At 39.5% G+C, this 26,097-nt stretch overlaps 1 protein-coding gene across 6 annotated transcripts in view; it reads right to left on the bottom strand.

Annotated features, from left to right (window-relative positions):
- Pdlim5 (PDZ and LIM domain 5) overlaps positions 1–26,097 on the bottom strand; it is a 202,415-nt gene that overhangs the window by 564 nt on the left and 175,754 nt on the right. For all 6 annotated transcript variants that reach the window (XM_013517363.1, XM_005374260.2, XM_005374259.2 and 3 more), the window contains 4 exons: positions 19,309–19,483; positions 5,292–5,472; positions 4,109–4,229; positions 661–776 (listed from right to left, as the gene is read on the bottom strand). In XM_013517363.1, coding sequence (XP_013372817.1) covers positions 661–776; positions 4,109–4,229; positions 5,292–5,472; positions 19,309–19,483 — 593 coding nt within the window. The remainder of the gene's footprint in view (positions 1–660; positions 777–4,108; positions 4,230–5,291; positions 5,473–19,308; positions 19,484–26,097) is intronic.

The raw sequence follows: 26,097 nt of genomic DNA, 5'->3' as shown, positions 1-26,097 counted from the left end.
GATTACTTTTCTTTATTGGGAGGGAGTCCAATGAAAAAATTAATACAGTTAATAGTGTTCACATTAAATGTACTTTCTCTCCCCAGATTCTAAACAATGCTTTAAATCTGTTTCCTATTCTAGAGAACTAAAGCATTCAAAAGGAAACAACTCAACTGCTTTGACAAACATTCCCAGCCCATTTTAGCCTGCTGCCAAATATACACGCACACCTGAGATAGATTTTTAATTCCCTTTAATGAAATCATTAATTCATGAAAAATATTAATGAATTTCTTTAATTCACTTGTTTCTTCTAGTGAAAAACCTGGCCAATGCCAGGGTGCTGGGGGATTATGGTCAGCTAGCCACATGTACACCTTATCTTTCCTACTTTCTTTGTGAATTACAATGCCCATGAGCAGCTCTACCAGAGAACAGTTAGCAAGTCTGCTAAACGTTACTGTTTTTTATAGGTTTTCAAAAGATAGATGAGGTAAACAAGATAGGGTTTAAAGGTAATGTCTGAAGAAATCATTTAACTTTAATCAATATCACGTTTCCCCTTCATATAATGGGCACTGAATATTATTAGATCTAGTAAATCTAACTGAAAAAATCAAGTATTTAGAACTGGCCATTCTGCACTGCTTCAGCCAGGGAATTTCAGAGCTTACTTACTGAGCACACAAAGCAAGTGTCGTGCCAGGTGTAGCCGAGAGCTTCCAGAAACATGTCACCAGCTTCTATGGGGAATTCACATCCACGACAGATAGTGCCAAAAAGGGCATAATAATCTGTATTGGGGAGTAAGGGAGCAGGAGACATGTAATTTAAATGTGATGAAACCTTACAATGATAGTTCATGGAAAACAGAAACAAACCTGGAATTAAATGAGATGCTGAAGACACAGATAATAGTAATTAGAATTTTTTTCAGGAAAGAGCATAAAATTTGGTTTGTGATATATGTTTAAAAAGTTTCAGGTTTCTGAAACAGCATTTACACAATTTAACATTCTTTATCATATTTTTTCATGTTATGGTTCTTACTTTCCCCAACTATTTTATGGAAGATAAATAAAAAGAAGAATATTATTTCAAAAATAACAATAATAAAACTAACTAACTGAGAACAAATATCTGATATTAGCAAATTTCACAGAGTATCTGACCTGGTAAGAAAGACAAATATATTGCCAGGTGTGGTGGTACATGCCTATAATCCCAGCCCTCAGAGGCTGAGGCAGGAGGATCACCACAAGTTTGAGGCCAGCCTGGGATACATAGTGAGTTCAAGGTCAGCCTAATGTGCATAGAGAGACCCTGTCTCAAAAAACCAAAACGAAAAACCAAATATAGGAGTGCCATGGCTGAGTTTCTACCTGACTGCTTCACAACAATACTCCCCAAAATTTCTTTTAGTATGTTTTCCCTTTACTTATCACTAAATTCAAATGTTATCTGCGTTTTTATCTCCTTTTATGCAGCTATTCTCACCACTGTGGTGACACCAGGCTGGCCTTGGCTGAAGGGCAGGCAGGCTATAAATTCCTGGGAGCACCTTTCTCAGCCATCTTCGGTCACCTGTAGTGCCACGTGCTCAAGACGTGCCCAGAGTCCTGTTTGCCAGGCACCAGTCCAGGCATTCAGAGGCACAGTGGTGGAGATGACAGATACAAGTGCTTTCCTCATGGGGCTTATATTTCACTGAGAACAGGATGTCAGCATTTATTGAATATGGAAGATGAGTGGAAAGAAGTAATTTCAGAATGTGCTAAGGACCATGAAGGAAATAAAATCATATTATGATACAGAATAATTTGGGCATGTATGTTCACACTTCATAGGAAGGTCAGGACTGGAAAGGCTTTCTTGGGGGGGGTAACAGGTATACGTTAGGGGGAGGTAACAGGTTGAGCTTGAGTGTGATCTTCCTATCTCAGTCTCCCACCGTGCTGGAATTAGAGGCATGCATCACTACAATCGGATTCATATTTTAAAACATATTCCTGTAGTTTTTCTGTAGCTGCTCCTGGGGGATGAGGAATACACAGCTGAACTAGTGATTACAATGCCCAGGCAAAGAACGAGAGCAATTTGGATTTGGTGATGACAGCTGAGATGGAGGAAAATATATCAGTCCTCATTGCACAGAGGTGGAATGGCCAGTGCTCACTTAGTAGGCTGGATATGGGAAGAACAGGGCAAGGGGAGAATTCAAAGTGGCCTCCAGGGTGTTGGATACCAGACACGGGGGACAGTTGAGAACTAGCTTGAGAGGTTAAAGAAAAAGAAAAAAAATAGAGCACATTGGTTAGAAACAACATTAAATGTTCAATCATATTTTTCCATTTCTGTAAGAAATTCTAATACATTAAATATGATATTAAGGCTAGATAGCTTTCTTGTATGGTGGGTAGAGAGGGATTATCTGACAGTTGGTCAAAATGTCCTGCTTCTAAAGTAAGCAAATCAACCATCTAAACAAACAACCACCATCGTGAAAAGTAGGTCCTTCTTCAGAAAGATTAAGTGGAATTATAAAAAATGAAATATTGCTGGGGCTTTCTAGTGTACAAGCCAGAGTATATCCAAGCTGCTCTTATTTAAGGAGCCAGGAAAGGTGAAAATATGAGACTACCGAATGGGCAAAGGGTCAAGTCATGTGGATCGGTTCAGGTTAGAAACCAGCTACTTCTGGAACCTGACTGCCCTGGGGTATTCCCTTCTTCTAGCAACACACTTTTGAATTCAAGGTTAAGTAAAAGTTAAACTCAACAGTAGGAAGACAGCGGCAGTAAGCAGAGATATGGCTGAGGAAAAATGCTTCGTATTTTATAGTGTGTACTACAGTAGTCACACCTAAGTGAAGGGATTACTAACAAGTGCTGTGCAAGCTCACGTGCAGCTGTTGGGAAGGAGTTCAGGGAATAAGACAAATGGAGTTGCTCAGTTCTTAGAGCTTACTTTATTTATTCTTTTTAAAGAGAAAAAAACTTCTAAACAATAGAGTAACAATGGTTAATATACTGTGTATTGTTATCTTTAATTAGTTACTCAGAGTAGAAGATATAGGCAATTATCCAACAATATTGGCACAAACCTCCTTTCCATGAGCTAGGAGAAATTAGTAGCAGAACTATCTTAACTGTTGTGTATATATGTATATTTTTGCTTTTCCCTTCCTTCTTTTTGCCTTTTCTCCATCCCAGTTTCTCTTTCCTTTTGAAGTTTCTCCCCATTTTACAGTATCTCTGGTACATTTTGGATCTTATTTACTCTTTCAGCTCCTCACACTAGGGAGACAATATGATGTTTACACATGTGCATCTGAATTATTTCACTTCTAAGTATGGTCTTGAGTTGCATCCATTTACCTACAAAAGTCTTTAGTTTAGCCTTTTTTTATGGCTGAATAGTACTCTACTATATAAAAAGACCACATCTTTTTTATCCATTCCTCAGTTGACAGACATTTGGGTTGTTTCCAAGATTTAGCTATGACAAATTGGTCTGCTATAAACATGAGTGCACATATATCACTGTGGTATGATGCTTTTAATTCTTCTGGGAAGATACTCCTGGGAAGGGGAACCCCTATGTCAAATGGGACCTCCAATCCTAGTTAGAGCTTAGTTTATTAAAAAATAATTTTAAGAAGGGAGCAATCCAAGCCAGGATTACCCTCTCATTCAGCAAAAGTAACAAAAGATTTCAAGTTTATTTTCAAAGCAGTTGCCTTAAGCAGCAAACCAGTAATATATTCTAGAGTTGCATATTTCTGATGTTTATAACCACTTGAAATTCATTATTAGACCATAACAGGTAGTTTTAGGAACATGATTTGGCAGGACTTATATTCATAACCTACTGGATAGTTATGCAAAATATTTTTCCTACTAATACTAATGATTCTTAACTCTCGTAATGAAGTTGAGAATATGTTTTGACAAAGTCAACAAAAAGTTTTAATAATTTTTACCATATATTTAGAGTAACATTTAAATACTTTCAAAACAATTAGTAAGTCTACTTGGCGTAACATTTGTTTCAACTCTCCAGCAATATAAGGGTTAATGTTTGGCCTTTATTCAAAACTCAAGCAACTAATGGCTCACGGTCTTACCGGTCTCACAGTAGGGTTCACCATCCTCTAAGTGGAAAACATTATTACGAATGGGTTTTCCACAGGCCACACACACAAAACAGGAAACATGCCAAGTTTGTTTCAAAGCATTGATGACTTCCTGTTACAGAAAGGTAATTGGATTTAAAGAAAGATGAGAATAAATATAAACATGCTATTAAAAGCTTATTTGCTTCTAACACTCTTACTTGACTTTATCAATTAATCTGGAGTCCACAAAGCACATTTTATACACTAAAATGGTATTAGTGCATATGTTACTTAATTGTTGGTCATCATTCAGGAAGGTACAGGACGAACCATTCTCCTCTGTTCCCAGAATGCTGTATGCATTAATATGAAGTGTCTGCAAAGTTTTAGACCCATTTCAAATGCACTAAAAAACTCACACTAACTTTTCACACTGAAACTATGAGCTAGGACTCAGTAAAGCCACTTCCAACTTTTACATGAGGTTAGGAATCTTTGCTTCCTCTAAAAGTAAATTCTAGCCTCTGGTCACCCATAAGAAATGCCCATCCCTTATTTTGTGATTGGAACAGGACTTTCATTTATTCATCATTATTTATTAAGGATCTGATTCCTAAATTTTTTTTTGCAAAAAAAACTCTGTGATTGGAAATTTTTCTATTGCTTGCATGCCCTCATAAAACTGAAGTTACATTTTAAAACATTACATGCATTTGAGGAAAATGTATCAATTATAAGCCTCACAGTTTACATATTTTCTGAAGTCAGTGTCCTATGCTTAAACCCTGACAAGGGGGGGAATGCTGCTCTTATAAAAGCTATGGAATTTAATTTAAAGCAGTGAAAGTGTCAGTTCTGAGAACTCTGATGTGTGTGGCCCTGTGCGACCTCTTCATTCCTGAGCAAACAAGAGCCCTGTTGAGGTAGCACACCCACCGTGAATTATTTTTCCCCTGCAGTGGCTAGACTTTCACCACACAAGCCACACTCAGTAAGACAAAACCAAAGACAACCTAACCCCATGAGTCCGGTACGCTCCTAAAGAGGCCTATTTAGTTTGATTTACAATAATAAACAGTGATGAAAGGAGAGAATGTTGATAAAGCAAGAAGAAAATAAGAAGTTTCACAACAAAAAATACTTTGTTTTAAAACTCACTAAGAATAAAAAAAAAGCAGTTTCCAATACTTACTCCAAGGATCTTCCTTTGGCATCGACCACACTCAGGAGCGAAGAATTTCTCATAGCACAATTCACAATACAGCGCCCCCTTCTCCTCTACAAACCCAATGTAGGCCATTGTATTTTTGCAGTGAGCGCAGTTAAACTCTTCTGGGTGCCACGATTTCCCCAGTGCCACTAGAAATGGTCCCCTGCCAGCGGAAAACAGATCAATTCAGTTTAGGAGTTAAAGTAGCCACAGTATGCAATGTTTGAGGGGACTCGTATGCAACATCCACTGAAACCCAGTTCAGGCTTAGTTTTCCTTCTCAAGCACTGCGCGCAGGGACTGCGTTTATGTGGAGAGGAGAGGGGAGGGGAGAAGAGCCCTCTAGGTTCCTTTAAGAAAGGCCAGCAATCCCCTCTGTCTTCGGGGGACTCGGTGATGTGTTGCACTGAGCATAAGGGTGTCAATCTGTGCACTCCATCCTTAGTGTGGAGAACAAGGATGTTAACAGGGTAGAGGACAGAGCTACCTGAACAAGAACATACGCTTTCAGCAGAGACGAAAATTTGACATTTCTAAACAATGAATAAAAGCAAAATATTAATTTGTTAATGCCCGAGTCTTAAAAATAGCAATAGTAATAGAAAATGTTTTAGTCAGTTTCCCCTCTCCACACACTGTGTCATATGTTCATTTCTTAACTGTGTTAAACACATCAAATCTGCCTCCTCCAAAATGACTACAAAAACTATAAACTATATATAAACTAAACTTACTTAGAAAAGCTCTGCTTAATTCAAATATGCCTGTTTTTCAAGTTTTTCATTCTATTGTGGTATGAGCATTTAACATGAGACCCACTCAGCAGATGTGTAACTGTACAATATAGGACTGCTAGCCACAGGCCAATGTTACACAGTGGATCTTCAGCACCTACTCATCTTACACAACTGAAATTCACACCATTGCTTAACACCTCCCCTCTCCCCTTCCCTAAACACCACTGGCTTTTAATGCACGTTTGTATCAAGACAGCATGTCTGTAAGGGGCTTTCTTCTTCATTTATTCTATGTAGTGATGAACTGATGAAATGGGCTTGGTGCGCTTGACAGGAATCCACTATGAAGCTGTCTAGTCATGAAGCCTGCAGAGATGAGCCATTCTGGCCATTGGCTACCTCACACTGACTTCTATTCACAGTGGCTTTACCTGCAAGGCACTTTTACTGCATCTAATCTGTTCAGGAAACATTCCTGTGAGGTAGACCAGGGCAGTCATTATACTCAGTTTAATAAATGGAAAGGCTGAGATACAAAATGTTTAAAAGATATGACAAATGCCAGAAAATCAGACAAGGCCAAGGACAGAAGCCGAGTCTGCTGCTTTCTACTATACTACTCTACTCGATTATGATTTGGCCTTCAGTCTCACAACCACCAGCCACAATCATGGAGAGACTAGCAGGTAACTCTCAGTGTCAGAACCCGGACTTCTGGACAGATTATAAAGAGCAATGAGCATCACACAGAGCATTTTAAAACATTTGACAATAACATAAACATCACTCTTCCATAACTCTCTCGAACTGATAAATTCTTTGCAAAGAGACTGATGCCTTTTCAGAACTGGCACTCAATTCTGCAAGAGGAAAGAAAGGAGAAAGTTTCTTGATGAATGACTGAAATTTTTTTCTCGTGGGACATAACTGTATTTTTAGGCCCACTTTTTGTTAACTTATTTTTTTCTTTTTTTTTTTTTGAGACAGGGTCTCACTCTGTAATTGAGGCTGGCCTTGAACTCACTGTGTGGTCCAGGTTGGCCTTGAACTCTGGGTGATCCTCCTGCCTCAGCCTTCCAAGCGCTGGGATCATAGGCTTGCACAACCATGCCCAGCATGCTAACTTGTTTCTTAGTAACAATGTTATTTTGTATAAGCTGATGCATGCACCTTTCTTACATTTAAGATAATTCATTACTATTTTTCAAACTTTGGGATTCTATAGTTTTGTTACGACTAATAAGGAATGCTACAGATCACCCATTACTTTCTGTACTGTCTCTGCGTTTTTAACTGGCTTAGTCGTACTCAACACGTCCTTCTCAGTGTAGGTTTGGCAAGTAATTTACTTTCAAAGATAAATCAGGAAGTCACTCTGCTCAAACCTGGACGAAGTTTTACGAGTATTCTAAGCTCTTCTACCAGGTACCTATCTTGTTATATACACATAAAAATCTGCTAGGCTAAATTTATTGTGGCTATAACATAGAGTGTGACAGAAGGGTGGGGTTTATATTGCAATTTGTATGGATATTAAAAGAGATGCAAAATAATTTATGGTATGAAGCTGAACTTTCTATTAAGGCACATCTCAGCTCATCCACAAGGCTGGGTGGCCCTTGGAGGCCAGTGTGCCCATTTGGCTCCCCAGCTGTCAAAGGAAATCAGTCCAACCTCAAACTTCGCATTCTACTAAAGAATAAGTGTTGGTATACACCCGCAATAAAAATACCGTAAAAACTGCTCCTAAAATATGTCTGTAGAGCTACCAAATACTATTTGATGAAGTTCATGTAAGCAGAAAGACTTATTTAAGAATAACCGACTAGCTGGGTATGGTGGTGCATGCCTGTAATCCCAGCACTTGGGAGGCTGAAGTGGAAGGATCATTGAGAGTTTGAGACTAGCCTGGGCTACAAAGTGAGCTGGAGGCCGGCCTGAAGTGCGTGGTGAGACCCTGTCTCAAAAAGACAAAAAAAAAAAAAAAAAAAGGAAAAAAAGTATAACTGACTAAAGAACACACAAGCCATTGTCTACATTTTCTAAAATAAGTGTTGGGACCAAGTCAGATGGAGAGAGCTGGGCTCTAGGGGTCACATCATTGGGGTGTGGGCCACACTGCAGGGTTGTTCCTTTTAGGAACAGTGCTTGGGGAACAGCTCCACAACATTCACTTTTGCTCTTCCTGCAGGCTGCTGTGAAGAGTGTCCTCAGATCACACACATGCACTCCTTGGAAACATTCCTATCAGATTTTTGCATAGGAACAGTTTTGTTTCTCTTGAGCAGCAGTTTTATTTTATTGTACAGTGGACTGCAAAACAAGCTTTTTTTTTTTGGTTGAACCCTCGGCTGAACCCTCGGCAACTGTCCAGGTCACTGTTGAAGACACTGTCCCGTCTCCACACCAGAGTCATTAACGGCCCCGCCCCTTATCTTCATTCACCTGACCTTTCCTATAATGCAGAGGGTTACTTTATATTTTACATACTCTTAGAAATCTCTAAGAACACTATGGCATGAATTTTACTATTAATAAGTATATTCAGTAAAAGTATACTCAGTTAAGCGAATAAGGAATTCAAACATTTTCCTCTGCCTTTAAAGCAGGAGTTGAAAATGACCTTTGCTCTTGCTGATTGCACACAAGCACCCACAGGGCAACACTGGCCAATGTCATACTTTTTGCGGCACTGAAAGAGCACCTTTCCCACAACGCCCTGAAGTTCTGCATAAACAGTAAGAGCTTCTGCATATAACAAAGTGCCCTCTTCTGTGTCCACAAAGACTAGTTTAACAAATTCATTAACAGGGGATCAATGCTAAAGCTCTTCTTCCATGTGGGGTTGAGTTTCCATCTGTGAACTGCAACAACAGGCTTTGATAATGAAGAGGAGAATTAAATGTTCTGCTACCTTTTACTGCATCCCACGCCCTCAGCCCTTGCTAAAGACACGCTGACTGATGAAGGGAAGGCGGGGGCCAGTTAAAGCATTTGATTGGCTAGAAGACAGGAGCTACGGCATGAAATATTTTACCCTGTTTATTTTCTGTGACTTGAGTCAAAAGGAAAAATAAAGGGAGGGGCAGGAACAAGGATGCCAAGAAAGAGCTCAGAGAAGAAGAGCTTCCAAACAGAAAGGTGAAAGGAAATGCAAATTTCAACAGGCGCGATCTAGCAGGGACTGAGCTTCTAAGTCAAATGTTTCCTTCTTGCTTTGTTATTAAATTCTCCCAACAGCTCAGGGAAATTAATTTCATCACGTAGATGAAGAAAACACCAGAGAAGTCAGCCAACTTCCCGAAGACCCTGTGAATGACGAACAGCACAGCTAGAGTCTGCCAGACCCTGGCCACACAGGTTACAGCCTCTGTTTGGTTGAAGTTGTACACAGAGTAAGTAAAGACAAAGCTACACAGGTCATTAAAATCCCGGTGTGCTATGAACAGAATGGGACAGGACTTTCCACTTCATTCAATAATACAGATGTGTAACACAGATAACTTACTCCTGGTATAAACAACTTGCTCCACAAGAACGAACGAATGGATAGAGAGGGGAACAAAGAAGGTAATGTTTCTGGTTTTGTTTTGTGGGTTTTCTGCAGCTCTCTATGTAGCTCTGGCTGCCTTCACACTATGCAGCCCTGCATGGCTTCAAATCCACCACCCTCTTGCTTCAGTCTGTAGGGTTGGGACTGCAAGCATGTGCCACCATGCCTAGCTTATTATTGATAATTTTTAAAAAGTATTTTGGAGACAACTATAGCCAATTTTTTATGTTGAGATTATTATAAAATCAGAAAAGTAGAAGCAATGTGATTCTCTAAGTGAGATAAAATTTCAGTTCAACATACACATCCAAGAAATTTTCTGAAAAAGGTCATTCGTCAACTGAATAAATTTACTAAAATCAGTATGCGCTCGGTTTTGTTTTAGAACTGGAAAGATGGTAGGGTACAGGCTGGAAAAAGCCCTGCTTAGACGGAACTTACCTCCACTCTAATGTGGCGGGGAGCGGCAGTAAATGAAGTAAAACATTTGGTCTTATTCAAGAATTTAAGCGGTTTTCAGAGCCTTTAAAAAAGTATGGCCTTTAAATATGATAGTATATGGCCCTTACCATTAGATTATCTTTTATGACAAAAAAAGGATTATTATGCACATGTAATTTCACCCCCTAGTCAGTTCATATGACTCAATCAAAAGATACACTGTCCTGGCCCAGCCAGACCTACTCCAGTGAGGTTTTTAAAGTCAAAAGCAGCCAGACACAGTGGTGGACTCCCGCAGTCTCAGCTACTCAGGAGGCTGAAGCAGGAAAATCACAAGTTCAAGGTCAATCAGGGTAACTCATTCATTCATTCACAAACATGACCAGGGATGTAGCTCAGTGGTAGTAAGGCAGGAAATGAGGACATGGCATGGCAGGCTGGCTGGGAAAGTGAGTGTGTCCTGTGAACTGCAAAGTTCTTGGACACATGGACAAAACAATTCCCAAAGCACTGCATGTGGACTTCTCATGAGAATTCCAGCAGTTTTGGATAGGATGGCCTAGACCCGAGGAGTGAGTGATAAAAACAGAGACAGTTGCTGCAGACCTCAGGACTACTGCGCTCTCTCACAGTAGCCTGCTCTCACGATGTACAGCGTACTTCCTTTCCTACTTTTACTTGGCCCGAACTTTGCTATGGAGAGCATGGGTTTTTTCCCTGTCTTTAATAAATGTAAAATCTTGGTACCTTTTATACTGGTCTTGAAATATTCTTTGCTCTGCATACAAAGAACCTAGAAATCACCTCTAGGAGACTCCAGCACCCCAAAATCCACTTCATACTTGGTGAATTACCTAGGAAGTAAGGCCTTTGGGGCATGTTTTTTGTTTCTTTAAAGTCTACTGCTGACGTTTTTTTCTTTCCCTCTCTAGGCTGGGGACTGAGGGAGTTTTCTTACCGTGCCAGGAGCAGTTTCCTACGGTATCCTACGATGTGAAAGCGGGGAGAGGAAGCACACGGCCTCTGTGTTTTTCCCACAGTAAGATGCTTACAGGTCTACCTCAAGGTAATCTCCCCTTTTCTCTCCTCTTTCCCATTCTCAGTCACTCCCTGAGCGTACGAGTCAGTTAAGAGCTGCCAGAAAGCCTATTAAGACAGTCACACAGCAGACTGTTCAGGTTCCATGTGTACAACCTAAAACTGAGTGTGTCTTTTTGGCCTCATGTTTCTGTTTTCTGTGATAGCTTAGCTTTCTCGCTCTTTTGGGAAAAATAGCTATTGGTACCCTCGTCTCATGCTTAAGTAGTTGCCTACCCCACTTTACTCCTTTTAGGGCTCAAAGTCTTATCTGTGCTTTTCCCCTAGAAGGCCTTTTATTTCTGGGTATCCTTAGTCATTTTTTCAGGGTCTGGTTTCATCCCAGTGCACTTTTTCACCATATTTTTGGCCACTGTGCTTCACCCTGAGGGTTGGCCGCATAGATTTGGTCATGGTTGCCAGCCATTTTATTAGTCATGTGACTTGGTCACATGGTTCTGCTGTGCTTGTTTGCAATTTTTTTAACTGGCCTCATGATCATCAGGAAATCTCACCCTTATAAATAAGAGCTAAGCCTCCAATTTTGGGGAACATATGGGTCTCCTTCCCTCTCCTCTTTCTGAATCAGTTTAGATCCCCTCCTTTTTCTAGCAGAAACAGGCAATTTAGAAACATGCTGATGGCCTGAGCAGAACAAAGGAACAGCCAGATAGCTCAACTCTCACGGCTGTGAGTAAACAAATGGAGAGCCGCCCTTGTGAGAACTTTTTAAGGTTTTCTTGAGAGAGGATGGCAGTTTAAGTTACAATACTATTTTTCAGTTAGATCACTTCTACAGAAGGCAAGGAAGTAGGTGTGAAATCCCATATGGTCAGGCTTTTATGGCTCTTTATCTTTGGAAACACCCCAAACATAAGGTATTTAGAGTGGGCCTTGGGGAAGAAGGGAAGGGTATATTTGATGATACTACCCTTGGATGTTCACTTGTCTCTCAAGGAGGATTAGGGTCTCTCCCATCTACTGAATGAAGACAACCACACTAGGAGGTGGCCTTGACCCCCTCCTTTTTAGTCTGCAGGCCAATAATTATGTCCCATCCCCTCTGAGTGATTCGGAAACACTACTAGAGCCTAGCACCCCACAGGAAACCAGTTTCTCAGCCTCCTCATCATGCTCCTCAGACAGCTCTAAGCCACACAGGATATATTTGGAGTGGTGTTTTTTATTATTTTAATTTACAACTTGTCCTGCCCCTGAGAGAGGTCCCAGGCTCAGAGCAGACTTGAGTCCAGGTCTCTTTTTCAGTTCCAGATGTCCAACAATGTAAAGAATAGCTAGGCCAATTTTCAGAGGATCCTAGTAGGTTTATAAATGTGTTTCAAACTTTGACCCTTGCTTTTGACTCAGGATGAGATGTCTAATTCCTCTTGGCCACTTACTGTAAACAATCAGCCTTAAAAAGGGATGGAAACCACGCTGAAGAGGTTGTTATCCCTCTGAGAGAGTCCAACTGGACTATAATATTAGCAATGGGCTAAAAATGACATCTGACATGACAGCTGCTCTTTATCATGGGAATGAAAGGTGCATTAAGAAATTTGTTAGTGCGGATAAGGTGAGTGGTGTCATACATGGCAAAGAGGAAAATCCAGCTGTCTTCCACAGCTGACGCCTATGATCCAGTTTCTGGACACAGCCTTTTCTGTGTTCAATAATCAGAATCCAGATGAAGGTGAAAAGCGCCAGAATTCTAGCTGTCACAATTGGCAATGCTTTAAGCACATCCAAGTTATGCACAGGAAAACCCAGGGGCAATCAAGGCCTGCAAGAAGACTGGACACTGGGCACATGACTGTGTGAACCAAGATACTTCCCAGGGCCTGCTCTGAGTGTTAGGCAACTGACACACCTGACTCACGGCAGGAGGACTGACTGTCCCTGCTCCCAAAGAGGGGACAGGCCAACCAAAATCCTCACCTCTTGCTAAGACTGAAGGGGCCTGGGGAAACCTGCAGTGCCCTGTCCACAGACATCTCCATCTCCTGCAAGAGATCCTGGGAGACCTTGGATGTCATGGCTAAGCAAATTCAATTCTTATAGATCTGTTTGAACTTCCTTCTCTGCAAAACATTTCTCTAGATCTATAACCATAACTGGGGTTGAGTGGGGCCCTACTCAGAGCTTCTTTCCTTTCTCTCTAGGGGAGAGGGGAGAGGCAAAAGGAAAGAGGAGAGAGGGGAGGGGGAGAGAAGAGGGGGAGAGAGACTATCTTGAATTACTGTAAGGGAACTAAGTGCCTTTCATGGCATTTACTTTGTTACATTATCATCATTTGCACTAGGGTCTTAGCTTCTCTACTGGGTGATGAAATACATGAGGATACGGTGTCTCTTTATATACTGCGCAAAACTTTACCGATGGACACTTGCACATAAGTATTAATTTGCTAAGTATACTACTAATTGTTATTGCTTGACATTCCTTTCAAATAGAAGAAGTTAGTCTACTGAAATGAGATAACCCTTACTTCTCTTCACACAAATACAATCTTAGATGTGCCTCTGTTAGACGTACTGTATTAATTTGGCTGCTGATTTGCTTGTGTTTTTTGTTTGTTTGTTTGTTTTTACTAGTGATTGGTAGGGCTGTTGTAACAAAGTACCATACAGTGAATGGCTGAAAGAACAAGAATTTATGTTTTCATGGTTATGGAGGCTAGAAATCCAAGAGCAAGAGGTGGGCAGGGTTGGTTCCCTCTAAGGTCTCTGTCCTTGGTGTGCAGATGATCACCTTTTTCATGAGTCTTCACATGGTCATCACTCTGTGTGTCAGTGCCTTAATCACTTCTTATAATGGGTTAAGGCCTACCCTAATGATGTGTTATTGCCTCTTTATGGACCAAATGCCCTGCCAAATACAGTCACATTCTGAGGTGGTGAGAGTTAGGAACTCAACATATGAATTGAGGAAGACACAATTCAGTTCATTAGAATAACCCTGTGCAGGGAAGGGAGGATGTCTGCTATTTCTGTATCAGTGGCAGCTAAGGGGGAGAGCTGCTTATAGAATCAGTATAACCCTTTATCAGGTGAGAAACTGGGAGAGTGAGTCTTGGTGACCACTATGAGGCTAAGAAGTCTTTGCAGTTGACAGAAAATATTTCAGAGGGGAGGCAAGAATGTTCACTTGTTCGACATATTTATTATCTCTTCCTTCTTACATTAGGAACAAAGTAAACACTCTTAAGCTATGGCAGCTTTCCTAAAAACTGTTTTCCCTGACTCAGTACAGTAACACATATGATTCCATGTGTATATACTCATAACAGACACACATTTCGACACTCAAAGCTCAGAAAGTCAAAAGAAAACAGACTTGTCAAATCAACTTATCTAGAGATTATAACCACAAATTTTGGGGTATAGTTTCTTTCTACCTTTTTATAGAGCAAAGGCGCTTAAGTGTTGTGTATTATAATACTCTCAGGGGATAAAACTGCTTCTGGCACCTACTATGACCCTAAGGAAATATTTATTGCATTAATTACTGTATTTTAGAATCAAAAACACCTGGGTTCTGGTCCTGGCTCCACTACTTAATCAACTTTGTGACTCTGGCCAAATTAACCCAAGCTCTAGTTTTTCTATATTAAAAAATACTCATAAGAATAATACGAACTTCATGGAGTTATTCTGAAGATTTACTAGAATAATACAAATCAAGTTCTTGGCATGATAATATTAAATAATAGCTTTATTATCATGCTTAAATATGTATCTTGGTATGTATTTTCTTTATGTAAAATTGGAATTATACCTTAGAGGTCTATATTTCTTTTCACCATCTTAATTTAATACTATACAAATTTTCCGACGTAGTAGTAGTTAGAAAAGTTAGACCTTGATTCAAATTCACATACTACCATTGATTATACAACTTCCCACAAATATGCAACTTCTCTGTGCCTTAATTTTCTTATCTATGAAATGCAGTAAAAACAGGAACTGTCACTGGGCTTGGTGGTGCACACCTGTAATCCTAACACTTGGGAGGCTGAGACAGGAGGACTACTGTGAGCTCCAGGCCAGCCTGCAGTACGGAGTGAGACCCTGTCTCAAAATAACCAAAACCAAAACCAAACAACAACAACAACAACAGCAACAACAACAGGAACTGTCTTCAGAATTTAGGTAAAATTCCTAACATATTTGGAATATGCTAAGAACACACTAAACACTGGTTATTATGCAAACTTAGGCTCTTTTTTTTACTTTATAAAGTAAGTCTCTCTACTTACTGATGGGTTCTGTTACTGATACATTTAATTTAATTGATAGTCATAAGAAATTTTAGGAGTTGGTTGTCTGACAAAGTCTCTGTTGAGAACACAATCTAAAATACACACATATCATACATATCAAAGCAAAAACAGGATCTTAATGGCACCACCGTATTATATCAAATAGATGTTAAATATTTATGTTCTTGCCAATTTTTCACCATAGTAAATAGTAAATTCTTGGTCAACATCTTTAGTTGTTTCCTTAAATTCAGAGGCTAAACTCATTAAGCTAGGAAACCTTTTATTTTCAAATAATATCCTAACCAGTAAGAACAGTAAGTAAGACTGATAAGCATGAGATGCTCAGAGACTGGACTGGGTGGACACAGAGGCAAAAAGCTACGTTGGCTTCTCCTTGGGTAACTTGACACAGCTCTCCAGAAAAAGGTGGAAAATCATTGAGCAAACAAATGTATCAATAATATTAAAATTCTCTTTTACTGGAAATGAGCTAGCTGAATGTGATTGTTCTGGTGCTGTACTATAGACAAAGGCAGAGTAATGGTCTTTTTTTTTTTTAAAGAATTATACATGTAGGAAGAAATGTAAGGATCATAAATCCCTTCTTTCACAAAGACACTAAAAAGCTAAATACAAACACTTCAGTTAGCTCAGTGTAATACACATGACCAACAGATTTTAATGTCACTAGCTGTAATACTCAAGAAATAAGCCAGAATGTTCAGAAACATATTCCATAGAGAAATGAAAACTAGTTTTCACTCTGTTTGATTTTCTATGCTTCCTTATTATACCAGCACTCTAAAAGTCAATCCATTCATGGGGGTCAGAATTGAAGAAATGGCACTTCTATCACAGCTGGATTGAAAATGTTCCATAGCAAACTAAAGCTTCAGTGCAAGTCCCCCAGAATCTAACTCCTATACATGTGCAACTAGTTAAAAAAGTAAATGCCTTCATACCATAATATCATTTATGTAAAATATCCACCAACTTTTCAAGACTCAAATAAACCACAAGAACTTTAAACATTAGTGTGGAATAAAATTATGAAATTTTAAATTGAATACGTTCTATAAACTTATGCTAACCAGTTCAATAACAACATACAATCAAGTCTGCTAAAATAACCAAAACACTCAATAAAACAAAATATTTGCCTTAGTTTTTGCCTTTCCATAAATGTTTTGAAATTCTGAAATATTTAAAATAAAACAATATGAATTATAAGCAAATATATAATATAGTAGAAAATTAATGGTTGTAAAGTATGAAATATATTTTATACTTCCCAGACTTTTTCAGGGTATAACAGTGTGCGTTGAAAGTATTAAGCTTGCAACTGAAGCTCATTTTTAAACAGGTGTCCACGAGAATGTCACTTGATCTGACGCTTCCTTGCTTTAGTGAGCAACAGTGACATGGAGGCTAGGAGCTGGAATTATGCTGTGACGAGGCCTCACACTGCCACAAGCTGTCTGAGTATTTGAAGCACCAGGCAAATGTGCTATGTTAATTGTTGTTACACGATCTCAACATGAACTAATCTTCATTCCTATTAAGTTCCTTACTGAATGAATCTTTAATGTGCAATTGATAGTGCTGGATATTACAGAACAATATAAAATTTAACAGATGAAGGAGCAATAATGGATGGCCACTCACAAATATATAGAGCATAATCTATACTTCTTTCATATGGCAAGGTGTCTGTGCATTAAAGTTACATCCTGGCCTACCATTAAATTTAGAACCAAGGCATGCAGAGGTGGTGAATGATCTCCATATTTTCTGCCAATAAAGTTTTTCAGAAGTACTGGTAGTGGTGATTATAAGATGTCACAGAATTTGATAACAGATAATCAGATAGCATCAATCAGTAGGTGATATAGTCTGACATTTTTAAAAACTCATCCAGTAATTATTTGGTTACAAAAACACACAAATAAAAGCAGTGACTTCTCTTTCCATACAGTGTTTTTATTCAGAATATAATACCCAGAAACACCAGTGTAGGTAACCAAAATGCTGTAACTTACAGAAACTATTTAAAAGTCAAACCTTATTTTATTGGGATGAGGCAGCACCATACTAGATTTTATATCAGTTTATTTCTCTAAGACAGTAACCATATAGAGGTACTTTTAGGAAAGTGCTAAACCAAACTGACATTATAACCAAACAGAAGGAGCTATGACTGGGTTTTGAGACACACAACTGGTTCGGTTATACAACTATATTGTGTTCTGTGTGTTGGATACAATGCCAGACTTTGGAAACCTTTACTGATCTGTCCCTTCTCATAACCACTGTTTTGACCACCACTGCTACTGGATAACTTTCATTGGGCAGGTATTCATTCTGAATAATACAATTTCAGTAAAAAAATAACAGCTTTCAAAACATCATAATTCTATTTATATAAAATAATATCCATTGTACTTATGTATATATGTTTCAAAATTCTGAATTAAATACTAATAATGGTTGTTCTGGGAGGTGAGATTATGCATAAATATTTTTTGCTTTCCGTTTTTCTATATTTTTTAAGTGTTACTGTGAACACCACCTTTAATGTATTTTTTCTTTAATGTTAAAATATTATTTTGTTTTGAATCTTGTACTGTATGCTATGTTTTGAACATATTGTTTATTAAGTTAAGAAAGGGAGTATTATTTATATTTACTTCTTAAAGCATGAAGGTTCTTGAATTTTATTTTAAAGTATTACAAAGAAATATTATGCTAAGCATTATCTATGTAATAGATGAAAGAAAAATGTACATCTTAACCTTATACAACTTTAGAAAGCCACTGTTTCAACTATTTCTAAATAGGGTAAATTAAAAAAGAAGAGTGCATGAGCAACAATTTCAAATGCTTATTGCTACTGCCAATACGGCAACTTATGAAAGGCAACAAGGTCCTTCTGGAGTAAGTATTATACTTAGTATTCACACCACACCTCAGAACATTTTAAGTCAATTAAAGAACATGTTTGGAGATTTAATAGGTTCCAGCACAGTAAACTCAAGATCTATCAGTACTTTTTTCCTTCTTGGGAGTTTAAGAGAAAATAAATAGATCCGGACAAAAAATATTTTAAAGAAACAGAGGATAACCTGATTTCTTTCTCTGTCTCTCTATCTCTCAGTCTGGGTACTGGGGCTTGAACCCTGGGCCTTTGCACTAAAGTCTGTCCTCAGTATTTTCAATATTCTGTTAGAGGGTCTTACTAAGTGGCCAAGGTGGGCTTGAACTTGCAGTTCTTCTGCTTTAGCCTCCTAGAGTCTTGTCTAACATTTAAAGTATCTGTGACTAGATCTGCAGGTAATTAATAGGTTTTAATGATTAGGTATTTGAAAAACCAACTTTTCTCTGGGGCTCAAAGCTCTTTATCTTATAATGCTAAGTATTTTTTTAAAAATCTAAAAGTTCTCACTTTTATAATTTGTAAAATAATGAAGATAAGATAAATAATGTTCATGGTCCCTTCAAGTCTTAAAATTTTCTTATTCTCTGAAGGGCCACATTAATCACTATCTTTCTTTAGTTCTGATAGGAATTAGAAATGCATTTATTGGGCGTTTTTAGTTTTACTTTCACAAAGCCCACAATTACTTTTCATTAAAACAGAGTCCATGTAATCCCAGCACTTGGGAGGCTGATGCAGGATCGCCATGAGTTCGAGGCCAGCTTGGGCTACAGAGTCTAAGGTCAGCCTGAACTAGATAATGAGACCCTGTCTCAAAAAAACAAAACAAAACAAAACAAATCAACTCAGATTCTAAATGTATTTATTCACTGCAGTACTAGCCCATGGAATTATGACAATATTTTCCTAACGGAACTGTAAATGTTCTAGAATATTTTTTAAAAACTAACATTGGTAGTATGCAAGAAAATGTCAAAAAATGAATAACTAACCTGATGACCTGGTTACAATGGGCACACATTGGCGTTCGTTTCCCTGCTGGGATGTGCTCTGCTCTTTGCACTAAAGTATCCTGGTCACTTGGCTGGGGCTGCCCCACAACTGAGCTGGCTGGTGCCCCTGCTCCGGACAGTGTTGCACTGTTTGACATTTTTCCAGTAGAAGGTGCTGGAATTTAAACAAAGAAGAAGCACAGGGAGAATAAGTCAAATAGGTAGTTAACAAATTATGTACTCATTTGCTTACTTGCTCAGGTACATCATAAAGTCATGACCCAAACAATAAACTGTCATTACACAAAACAGAAAAGAAAATCAAGGATTACGACACAGTGCAAGAGTTAGGAAACATAGGCACTGGATGCTTCCTCTGCTTCCAGGAGGAGATAGGGATAATGAATACCAATAGTGATGTATTTTCAGTCATCCAGACATCTCTGAAAAGCATTCATTAGCTTTAATTCCAAATTATCATACACATATTAAAAATCTCAGCTGTGGAGGATAAAAACAAATTCCTTCTTTCTCTCTTGCTATCGGTATTCTCTAAGACTGTGTGGTTCACTGTGTAGGCATGCAAAGAAGCTGTCCAGAATCACCTCTGCTCCTACCCCTCCCTTCTCTTTGGTAATAGTATGTTCTGCTGACTTCAGATCACACGTGTTCTGGACTTTGTCCCTCTCTCCATTCCTATGATACTGTCTGGTTTAGATGTCCCATGTCTTCCCCAGGACTAGCTGCCAAATGTCTTATTTTCTTTAAATTCAGGCTCCCAACTGCCACCTCTGGCTGACATCTCACACAACTCTGAGTGAAGCTTTCCAAGGGTCTCCCTGTCCTGTAGTCAGCCAGGCTATCCACATCTCTAAGCACTATGCCAGTCCCTCCAGGGCTCCTTCCTGTGCCCCAGCCTCATCTTTCAGCACTCTGCCTTTCACCTGATGCTATAGCAACACCTGAATGTCACACTGTTTCTGAAAACGGGTCCACGTTTGCAGAGGCTGCCCTTGCTGTCAGTCGTCTCATTTCGCCTTCTTCCTATTTGCACAGTCACCACTATTTACTAGTTAAGGCTGAGCTCAGAAGTCAGCTGTTACAAAACCCTCCTTGAGCTACCTCTACCCATGGCTCTTCCACACAATGCAGATCATGTTTCTATCCCATGTCTCCATAGGTGAGTGTTAATCCTGACCTGTCAACTTCGTTGGAAATGCTCAGCAGATCAGAAAGCACTCTTCTGGGTCTGTCTGGGTCGCCATGGGTGCTATACACGTGGCCCCTGTCTATTCCGCTCCGGCACTGTCTATAGCTCTGCTTCCCAGCCATCAGGAGCTAAGCAGTTCTGCCCCACTGTGCCCTCCACCCTGAGGTCTCTGCCTTGGAGCCTGTGACTATGTCCTGATTCTTTAAGTTATGGGTACTGGGCACTGTGCCTCTGTGCTGGGAAGGCTGGCTAATACATCATACTTTTGTGAATGTCTTTATTATTGCTTCTACTACATCCTTTTGTCTTTTCTGCCCAAGCTAGTGAGTATGCTCCCAAGAATTATGTTTTATTCATCACCCTCACAATTAACACAGTGTCTGAAAACCATGAATGGGCTGGAATCAATATGTAACTGGATGAACACAAAAATCACAAGTTTGAAACTAACAAAAGACTTTCTTACCCTCAGGATATTAAAATATAATTGAAGAGAAAAGGATACATTAACATGGTTTAAGAAGAACAACATACGAAAATCTGACAAATAACACAAATTCACAGTGCGTGCATGTATGTGGGTGTCTACATATGTGCACACACAGGTCAACAGTATCTGTATTGAAGGCATGGTTAGAATTGGATAAGGTTAATTAAGACAGCTCTGAGGAGGACTCGTCACCATCAGAATAAAGCCTGTCTGCAATGATGCACATCTGCACTCACAGACACTGAGCATACCCCTCTCGAGACTATGCCTAAGCTCAGTCTGCGAAACAGCTCTCTGCTGCCAGGGAGCGCTACTGCTGCCCAGGTGTCACGCGGAGTCCTTTGGACTAGGAACATGTGCTCATCCTCCGAGATGTGCACTTCCTCTCACAGAAATGGAAAGAAAATCACTGCAGCATTCCCTTTGCCCAGCACCTTAGGTTACCCATTCTCTCCCACAGCACAGGATGCTTGTCTCTGCCTCTGCATCTCCTGCCCCAGATTGTCTCTAGGGCAGCAGACAAGGCTTTTCAAGGACATTTTCAACTCCAAATTCAGTTACTGTTTCACACGTGAGGCATGTGAAATAGGTTTCTCCTCTGGCACACACTGCCAGCTTCTCCAAAGAAGTCCTCTATTTTGAATTCTCCCCTCAGGTAGCATGGCGTTCTGCTTCCTCTGACTCTGTTCCCCGATGCTACACACCAGGCCCTAGCAATGGCTCCACAGGAAATGTTCTCAAGCCTGTTCTGCCTTTTGCATACAAACCCATGTAGCTACCATCTGAGTTCTGGTCTTGGGTCCCTCAAGTCTGGACTAATTACATCAATCTCCCAGCACCAGGCTCTTTTTAATCTATTCTGTAGACTACTTTTCCAGAATCATGACTCTGACAGCACCTCCTGCACACACAACTTCTGCAGCTCCTCAGTGCACGCTGTATGGGTCCTGACCACCCAGCCCCACAGTGAACACTCCACTGTTCGCAACCTTGTCATATATCACAGCCACCATCACACAAATTCTACTTATTTAATATTCAACTTGTACAATCGTTGCTCGAAGGCACTATTCCCAAATTCTTGCAGCAGCACTTTAGTATGATTAATACTGGAGCACAACAGTAAGTTCAGCATGATTAATACTACTTTTTTACTTTTTGAGAAATTGGGATAAAGAGAGGTTAAGAAACCTTCCAAAGTCACACAGTGAGAAAGGGGCAGCCCTGAACCTGGGTAGTCTGGCTTCTGAGTCTGTGTTTTGGACACTACGCTGGATTTTACTCACTGTCCCTGCAGTATGCCAGGCAGACCCTGCCTCTATGACCTCAGCCAAGGAAACGTTCCTTTCACCACTGCCAGCCATAGATTCTGGTTCTGTAAGGCTCACAGAAGTTCCATTTTCATCTCCAAGGCCTCCTCTGATCACCAGAGTCAGAAGTGTTTTCTTGCTCCTTTAACCTCTATTAACATTCTGCTTGTATAATTCACATACTATTTATCAATATGCTATTAACACGTTAATACAAACTGTGTAGCTGCATATACTACCAGAAAACTGCCTTATAAGTACATGAAAAAATAATTAAATGGAAAGGGTTTTTTGTTTGCCTTTTAAAACAGGAGTACAGAAACCAGACATGATGGTGCACACCCATAATCACAGCACCGTGGGAGGCCGAGGCAGGAAGACAGCAAGTTTGAGTTCATCTAGGCAACTTAGTGAGAACTTGTCTAGAAAAAAAAATTAAAAGGGGCTGGTTATCTCAGTGCCAAGGCCCTGGCTTGATCCTCAGTATCACAAAGAAGAAATAAAAACAAAAAACCCAAACTATAGGGATAGATATCTTAAAAAATGTGAATTGGGTTCAGGATTTTAAATTCTAGGGACATTCCAACTGGAAAATCTGAAAATCAGACTGCAAAGAAAGACAAATCCTTTCATCTTCCATATGCTTTTATCACTTATCTATGCATAAGCCCTAAAGTATTAAGTCACTAAGTGTTTAGCAATAAATGAGTGTAACAGTTCTCCTTCAGGCATTGTAAAGTGGAACGTAACCCATCTGACCATGTGTCAAGGAGAAGACAAACAGGGAACTAATATCTAACATGAGAAGCCATTCTTAAGCATGAAACATGTGCCTATATTTTAAGCACATGTAAAAGGCTCTAAGCTCTACTGCTGCTCCTTTCTTGGGAAGAAAAGCCTTGCTTTCTGTTATGGCCCCATTTAAACTACTTTGGATATGAGAGAAATTCTCACACCTCCACTTGTTGCTGTGTTGCTAACACATTGGCCCGCACACAAAACTACACCAGCCCTGTTCATTACTGAGTCCTATACATTTCCAAAGCTCAGTTATTTCCCATATAAATAAAGTGATGTTTTGTCCTTCGGACCGGATTTTTCACTACTCTTGGACAGAAATGGGCAGCCTTTGAACAGTCAGGTGCCAACACTCCTGGCCTTGGCTCACTTGGCAGTCTGGGGAGAGGGAGGTATAAGGAGGAGAGGTCCTAGGAGAGAACACCACAAAGTGAGCCCTGCTTCCACTGTAACTTTGTAGACCACCATATTATACAGAGAAAACTAGTCTTCTGATAGCGCAGGGATTGACACGCTTCAAATTTAAGGAACCCAGTGTAAAAATCTTCTACTTTATACAGAAAAAAAGGATCTGTTTAGTGACAGAGACGATGTCCAATTTGTTATAAAAGGTATGTATTTTTTTCTTTCAAGTTCTAGCAAGACCACTGAATCAGCTCCATTTTACAACATAGGAACCTAAGTCACAGAAAAGTGTGACTTACCCAGACTGAGTCAGGGCAGTGTCAGAATGAGAACACTGGCAGGAAGTAAGCTCTTCACTCGATTTCTTTTTCAACCTTAATCTTGAGCAACTTTCATTAAATTTGGCTTTTTTTGTCTGCAGGGACTGGTTTAAATTTTTTTTTCTTTTGTACTAAATATATTTCCGCATCACAAAACTCTTCTATAAATTCAAGGCTACTATCCAAACCAATAGTATTGGTGATATTCTCTCATGAATTTAAAAACTGTTATTTATAAGTCTTCCAAAGGAAAAGAACCAAGCTTTGACAACTGTATCCTTGTAAGGAACCACACCTCAGGTACATCCCACTCATTCCTCTGCCATTTCTGAACTGTTCTGAAGCAAATTCAAGATACATAATTTAATTCATAATATTCAGTATGACCTCTAAGAGTACTCTTCTAAAAAACATGCAAAATTATTACCGTACTTAAGCAATATTCTTTAATACCATAAAATAACCAGTCAATTATTCCCTGATTATTTCCTGTGTTAGTATTCTATTGCTTCTGTAACAAATTACCAACAACTTCTTGCTTAAAGACAGTACAGGGAATTACTTTTATAGTTCTCCTATAAAGACAACGATGGGTCAAAATTAAGTGTTGGCAGGACATTCTGTTTTTCCTGAAGGCTTCACGAAAACTTACATCCCTGCATTTCTTAGATTTTAGAGGCTACCCAAATTCCTTAGTTTATGGCCACTTCCATCACCTTTAAAGCCAACCCCATCCTCTCTGCAGGCTTTTCCCTCTTCCATTTTCGAAGACCCTATGATTTAAATTGATCTGCACCATAATACTCTTCCTATCTTAGTGCATCTGATAAACAATCCTGACTCCACCTGCATCCTAACTCTCCTTTGCCAGATAACACAAATGTTTGCAGGTTCTGTGCACTAGAACATGGGCATCTTCCGGGGGGGGGGGGATACATAGACCTTTCAACACAATCCTAATCAGAATCCAAAACAGGCTCATACATTATACTCAGTGGTATCTTTTAACTGTCTTCTAATCTATAATCTTTCCATTTCCTCATCCCTTGCAAAATACACACTGAGGAAACTAAATCACATATACTGATCATAACATGAATTCGTAACTGTCAAAACTTGATTCTTTCCCTTTATTAAATTTTGCTGGTTCTTAATATAATGAATTGGTTCCTTAAAATCTTCCAAACATGATCAATGTGTGCATGTGCATGTGTATATGTATGTATGTGAGCATTTTTCTATGGTAAAAAGAAAACAGAATAACTGGATTGGCTTACTGTTATAACAACATTAGTAAAGTGTTACTGTCACTATTTAACAGATCAAGAATATAAAATTCAGAAAGGATAAGTGACTCACCCAAGAGCCAGCTTGTAGGATAAAGAAATGAAGCAATTATCTTTTGAACAACTACTATGCACCAAGCCATGTGTGAGTTTTGTCACTATGAACAAGACCCATGACTGTCTTCAAGGAGGGGAAGGAAGGTTACAGACTGGTACACAGCAAACTGTATTACAGTGCTGTACTACACTCTGGATCCAGAAGGGCCCTCTTGGTCACAGAAGCATAGCCTTGGGGCCTCCATTTCCCAGTGCTGCTGAAACACAGTGGAACCAGTGAAAACGGGGCCTTGTGGGAGATCATAGGGGAGGACACTGAGGAATGTGGGATTCCGTCTCTTCCTCTCTTTCCTCTTGGCCATGCGGTGAATGGGCTTCCTCTGACACACACTCTGTGACAATGGATTCCTCTGCCACTAGCCCACATGCAAAGGCATCAATGGACAATGGTCCAAAACCTCCAGACTATGACCCAAAATAAAGCTGATCATATCAAGTATCTTGTTATAGTAAAGAAAGCTAACACATGGGGTAAGTTTTAAGAGTTGGAAAATACCTTAGTTTTATCTATATTTAATCACTCACCAGGTATACACCAAAAGCCTGTGACGTATTAGGCAGCATACTATGCATGGACATACAGTGGAGAATGGAGCATGCACAGTCTTCTGCTTCATGTAGTAGACTCTTTTTCTAGTCAGAGGTGCCTGTGGCTCATCTCCGTACAATCTAATTGAATATGTGAGCTCGGGAGAAATACCTGAGAGAAATGACTCAAGAGTCACCAGCATACTGTCGACATTTAGAGCGCGTCAATGAGTGAGACTGTTCAGAGGAAATATAGCATGGAAAGGGAAGAGCTTCTGAGGCAGAAAGCTAAGAACATGAACACCTATTAAGGAGTGAGAAGTAA

Source organism: Chinchilla lanigera, unplaced genomic scaffold, assembly GCF_000276665.1.
Source record: "Chinchilla lanigera isolate Chin_1 unplaced genomic scaffold, ChiLan1.0 scaffold00004, whole genome shotgun sequence".
Lineage (NCBI taxonomy): Eukaryota > Metazoa > Chordata > Mammalia > Rodentia > Chinchillidae > Chinchilla > Chinchilla lanigera.
The sequence above is the reverse complement of the archived record's forward strand: the minus strand, read 5'-3'. Positions and strand labels throughout refer to the sequence as shown.